The sequence below is a fragment of the Arvicanthis niloticus genome, chromosome 4, assembly GCF_011762505.2.
Source record: "Arvicanthis niloticus isolate mArvNil1 chromosome 4, mArvNil1.pat.X, whole genome shotgun sequence".
Taxonomy (NCBI): Eukaryota; Metazoa; Chordata; class Mammalia; order Rodentia; family Muridae; genus Arvicanthis; species Arvicanthis niloticus.
Window position 1 is genome coordinate 2,733,333 of NC_047661.1, and position 6,000 is coordinate 2,739,332.

Here is a 6,000-nt window from a genome sequence, read left to right on the forward strand (position 1 = left end):
AAAGCTACTCCTGCATATGAGTAAAATTCATTATACAAATATATGAAACTGTCAAATAGTAAAAAAAAAAAAATAAGTATTTAAACATTAAGAAAAAAGGAAAGGTCCATGAACTACAGAATGGATTGCCAAAATTTTATATATCTATAAATCAGAATAATATTCAGCTATAAAAAGGAACTAAGAATTGGTACCTATCATACATAATGTGAATGAAGTTTTAAAACATCAAAGGAAAAGAAGCCAGTAAGATGATGCTACAGGTGATGGAGCTGTGCCATTCTGTTCATGTAGCAGAGAAGAGAGGTCCACAGAAACAAGGGAATGAGAGGGCACTTAGCAAGGAGATGAGGCTGAAGGCTAAACAGTGGGTCTCTTTCTAGGTGATGAAAATGTCTGCAGTTGATGCACAATTCTACGAATATGTTGAAAGCTATTGAATCACATGCTTTAAATGGGTAAAATGTGTGATATGCAAGTGTTATATCAATAAATCTGACTGAAAGTTATTTTTAGTTCCTTTAATTTGTTTTCTAGTTCTTCTCAAGGAAACACTAGTAGTTCATTAAAAACTTTCCCTATAATTCAGACTATTGGCTGTTGATTCTCATTGTCACATGCAAATACATGTGCAGGAATGAAACAGATGAAAAGCTTTTGTGTTCCAAGGAATTTAGTTTGATGTTGTGTGTGTGTATGTGCGTGTGTGTGTATGTGACAGAGAGAGATAGATACAGAGATAGAGACAGAGACAGAAAGAAAGGAGACACAGAGACAGACAGACAGAGACACAGAGAGAGAGACAGAGAGAGGCTGAGTGTGAGGGTGTGCACGGATAAGGAAGTGGTAGTGATACGACACACCATGCATCATCAGAAAGCAACAGTGCTCTCTGCCTTATTGCTTTGAGACAGAGTTTCTCACTGATCCCGTAGGTGGTTGTTTTCAGTTAAGCTGATTGGCCATCAAGGTCTCAGAATTTGCCAGTCACTGTCACCCAGCGCTTTAGTTACATGCACACACAGCTATGCCCTGCTTTAAACACAAGTGCTCAGGTCCCTGACTCAGGTCCTTGCACTTGCACAATTCCCAGCAGTCAATGCTGAATACCTCCACCTTCTCAACAGCCTTGAAACAAAACATCCTTGCTTTAGGAATTTGTTTCGTTTTTTGAGAAAGGGTCAAAAAAAAAAAAAAAAAATCTCACTATTATCTCTGTCTGTCCTGGAGCTCACTATGCAGAGCAGGGTAGCCTTGAAGTCACAGAGAACTCCTGTCTCTACCTCCCAAGTGTTGGGATTAAAGGCGTGTACCACTGTGTCTGGCCAAATTATCTTCCTTCCATGAGTAATTGGATAACATTTCTGCTCTATGGGTAAGAAAGTCATCACACAGTGAGAATAGAGTCTACAGAGGTCTGTTTTTCTTTCAGGTTTGTTACTATCAAATACAGGCTATATCATCAATAAAGAAGAAATTCAGATATACAACCCACCCAGGTCTGAAGTCAGGTAGCTTTTAACTCCTTATATTGTGCTGGCAAGCAAGTTAGGTCTCACCTCCACAAGCAGCAGGGGGCTCTTTAACACCACACACCAGCCCAGGAGCAGGAGCCATGTGACTTAGGTTTTTACCACTGAACTCAAATGTCATCCCATGGTTGATGTTGATATGCTTGCTGAAGGATACTCTTAAGACCCACATTTACAGGCCAGATATGTTCCACCGATAGGAAGTTTCAGCAAAATTTTAAATATTGCATCATTAGTACATGCTAATTAATTATGTTGCTTTAAGTCTTCTTTGAAGTCCACTGAAACTTGGATTTCTTATGTGCTTCATCCTTGGAAAACTAATATTCAAGCTATTATAATGTTCTGGATGAAATGTTGAAAAAGAGGTTTCCATAGACGTTATGAACCTCTGCTTCTCACCTAGTAAATCAGCACAGACCCACACGTGTTACCAGAGCATGAAGATACCCATACAGTTAAAAGAGGAAGCTAAATCCCTACCACTCATGGTGCCACTCATGGTGCTCCATATCACCCTTGGTGGAGATAAACTGATTTACTCCAAGTCAAAGTGCTGCTCTCAAAGCTGATTTGGTCAAGATCTTCATAAAGCCTTTCTATCTGGGCCTGTTATGGTCTCTCTGGGAAATATCTCGGTAGAGATCCTTACCTACGTGTTACAGGGAAAGCAACACCAATAGAAGGTGAATCAGTCACAGAGCTGGGCTGTCAGCCGACCTAGGGTCTGATAAAAATGCAGCCACAGTAGTCACCAAAGGTGAAAAATCTCACTTTCTTTTCAATCCTCAACGCAGTTCTTCATCTTCAATCCTCTCACGTCACTTACTTCAGGGATGCTTACAGACAGGGAAGAACATGAAGGATGTTGTTTCACCATGAACTGTAAGAATGCTGTAAATGTTTTAGAATCTTTAAACATAACTAGGGAAGAGGTTGCAGAGGATTGTAGTTCAGTTATCAGCTCTTGATCACATGTAACTCCAGCCCCAGGGGATCTAATGCCCTTTTTTTTTTTTTTTTTTTGACCTCCAAAGGTACATGCACACCTCTGTCCCCACACAATTAAAATATAAATAAAAATCTGTAAAAAATAAAATGTGAGACAATTTGATTACATTTTTAGGACTTAATGAGACTCCATTTTTAATTTAGGTCATTTGAAATGAACTGTAAGAAGTAAGAACTTTACAAAGGGACAGAAATTGAACAGTCAGTTTCTGCAAAGGTCTCACCAGAGCCCATGAATCTCTGAGTCAAGTCGGTGCTGGAAACTCCACAGAAAACAGAAGACTGGAAGGACCAAGGTGCTTTAAACCACTCTCACTTCTTAACTTGGTGTGCACTCTCATCTCAGTTAGAAACCAGTGGTATCAAAATATCTTCTACGCCCTTGGAAGGCATGCAAAGGAAGGCTAAAAAGTCATCTATGAAAATTATAAGTTAGGTCGACATTACAGTACCTGTGTACCCTCTAATAATGTCAGACACGCAGATGAGGTTGAATAAAACACAGGGTGAAGCGCATCGATCGAGGTGCATCTGTCATTACTCTAATCTTGCTGTGTATTACAGAATTTGCCGCACGGCATTGCAATTGCCCGGTGATGCTTCTGCGTCCTCACTAGTGTGGGACAGCAGAACTTGTGACTTAATTACCTCACTGGCAGGGCAGAAGTGTTTGATCAAGGAGAAATCATTAAACAACATTGTAAGTTTTGTTTGAACAGGCAAAACTGAGAAGAATATCTCCCACAAGGCCATGATATTAAATATGCTATGTACCAACGTTAGGCAGCATAGTGTTAGATTACTACACGCACCAGCTGTCGATAGAGTTCAACAAGCTATAATCATTAACTAGAATTCACACAGTATTTTCAATGCAGTCTTCAGGGTGAATTGCTTTACTTGTTGTTTAAAGCTAATATTTCACTTGTTTATTCCAATTCAGTTTCAAGCACTCTGGTACTCTGAAATTCTGCACGAGTCTATAGACTCTCACCTTTGGGTAAACTGAGGGTGGGATCCTCAGAGATGAGTATCATTTCTGTAATAAAGGTGGAGACCAACAGCCAAAGACAGCGGCCTAGGAGTTGAAGAAACACTTGCAGGAGCATGAGCGAGTCAGCACAAACACTGAGGCTCACACGGGACCTCTGTGCAGATAGCCTCATCACACACCTGGCCACTGTCTTCAAGAAGTTTATAACCAAAAGCAGAACTGAACAGCAAGTGAAGATTGCCAGAGGGTCAATCACCCCTTCCCTGAGTGTGGAAGTAGGGGACATTGAGTGCACAGTGAGGAGGTGAGAAGAGAGAGGCAAAAGTCATGACTCAGCATGCTCAAATGCACACTGAGATTCTCCTCGGTTCTTTATAGTGACCAACAATATAAGTTTCAGGAAATCACATGGTCATTTTTGCTCTGCATAGCAAGCATTCTATTGTCACGTAGCTACAACAGGGCTTAGGAATGGCCAATACTTTTTATCTAAAACACAACCTGCTTAGAGCTCTTCAGGACTGACATCGTTGTAAGGACAAAAGTTCCCAACCTTAAAATTAGTTAATAAAACTCCAAAAAGTCTACATTACTTTTGTTCTCTTAGAAATTTTAAGCATGGGGACTTTTCCCACGAAATCAATATAGAATGATAGATTCCTCTACACAGCACTTCCTTCTGCATTAAGTATTAATTCTCTGATAAGGTACTCTGAACTCCACATCAAGTTCCCATTACAGTGGACATGTCAGGAGAAAGATGACTGCACCGGCTCTCACCATAGCCAGTCTGCAGGAACCCTTTTACCATAAATGATACATTTTTTTCATCATATTTCTGTTGTGAAAGCACAAACAAAATATCCATGGGATTGTTTTTTTTTAATTTATTTTATCTAAGTTTTTTCAATAAATTACCATTACTGTCTGATTTTTGAAAATAACATTTTACATGGAAAACTGTAAATGAAACATATATATGAAGTCAGATGTCACTGTCCTTAAGTAATTGCAATTTAAAGGTGACCATATGATTAGCAAAATAAGTTTTTAAACTATGAACTGTGACCTTGGACAGTTCAGACTTTCTGTGGGGCAGGACTCAGTCATTTTTGTGGTGGCTTTAACACACCAGGACACAGCAATCCTGTCTACTTCACCAGCAGTGTGCTTCTTAACACCCGGGGCTATTTACAGTTTACCTTTCTTTATTTCTATAGGACTCAGAGAGACCCCCTCATCACAATACCCAGCAGCAAAGCCAGAACCCTGTGCTCAATCACTCTTACACAGCATTTGTTTGTCTTTGTTTTTTGTTGTTTTGTTTTTTGTTATTTTTTCCAGGCATCATTTGGGTAACGAATCTACCTAGAAATATTCAAGAAAAAACATTGTCCTCAACCTTTATTCCGATGACTCCATTATACTTGAGAGAAAGTCCTTGCCTAGAGAGCAGATCATCAGATCCATCTACTGAGCTCACTGAAGTGCTTTAACAGCCTGGAGACCCGGGAAGCCCATTCAGTTTGCTTTGCTTCAGGTTGTAGAGGTACTGTCGAAAATACACTACCATTAAAAGAACATATAACTGAACGCGATAATCAGGAGCAACTGCACAAAAGTGTCAGTGAAAGAGAAGTGAGCTATTTAAATGTTTCTATCTGGTCTGAGGAAAGAGCACAGTGAAGAACGGACTGCAAGGTTTGCAGCCTGTTATTAATGATGCCGAGCACTGGCCAAGTACGCTGCCCAGAAAATATCAAACAGCATAAGCGGAGAGAACACTACCTTCGCAGCGGCATGATTTCACAAGCCATCCTCGTGTGCGAATCTGCACGGGATCCCCGAGTGTCTTCCAGTCAAGCCCTGTGTGCAGGACCGGCGGATCACACAACCTGCTGCAGCTGACACTGTCTCTCCACTTCCAGCTGCAGACAAGGATATTTATCGGCTGCCTCCACATTTACACTGCAGTCCACTTTGACCTTTTGTTCCAGCGAAGCAGCTGAAACCCATAGCCAATCAGAGGAGGAGCAGTGGAGTGTGAAAGGCTGCTCCTCCTCCTGATCCTCCTCCCGCTTCTCCCGCTCCTCCTTCTGTCCCCACCCCACTTTGCTCTGCTCGCTGCTTAAGTGGGCTTGGCAAGCCCCAGCAACCTGAAACTTTCCTCTGAGAGGTTCCAGACAAGTCTGTCAGTCAGTGAAGAGCAACCAATGACTGCAGGGGAAGCTCAGTCCTGCACGGCTCAAAGTGCAAGAAAGCCAGCAAGGAAATGCATTGTCAAGGACAGACAGCTCTCGTAAGGTCCTTTTTTTTTTTTTCCCAAGGGAAAAGTTGGACTGTGCCTTGTTTTCCTAAAATAAGTAAACAAAAATTACCCAAACAGTAGCCAGAAAAGGCTTTTCCAGATTGTTCCAGGCTTTTCCAGACGGGGAAAAAAAAAAAAAAATACCCAGACCCTTG

At 41.1% G+C, this 6,000-nt stretch overlaps 1 protein-coding gene across 3 annotated transcripts in view; it reads right to left on the reverse strand.

Moving 5' to 3' along the window:
- Fam13a (family with sequence similarity 13 member A) overlaps positions 1-5,597 on the reverse strand; it is a 98,006-nt gene extending 92,409 nt beyond the window's left edge. For 2 of the 3 annotated variants that reach the window (XM_034501080.2, XM_076932159.1), the window contains exon 1: positions 5,326-5,543. In XM_034501080.2, coding sequence (XP_034356971.1) covers positions 5,326-5,354 — 29 coding nt within the window. In that variant the 5' untranslated portion in view covers positions 5,355-5,543. Of the gene's footprint in view, positions 1-5,325 lie in introns of all 3 variants that reach the window. The other variant, XM_076932160.1, reaches the window with a different exon arrangement.
- Between the last annotated feature and the right edge of the window lie 403 nt (positions 5,598-6,000).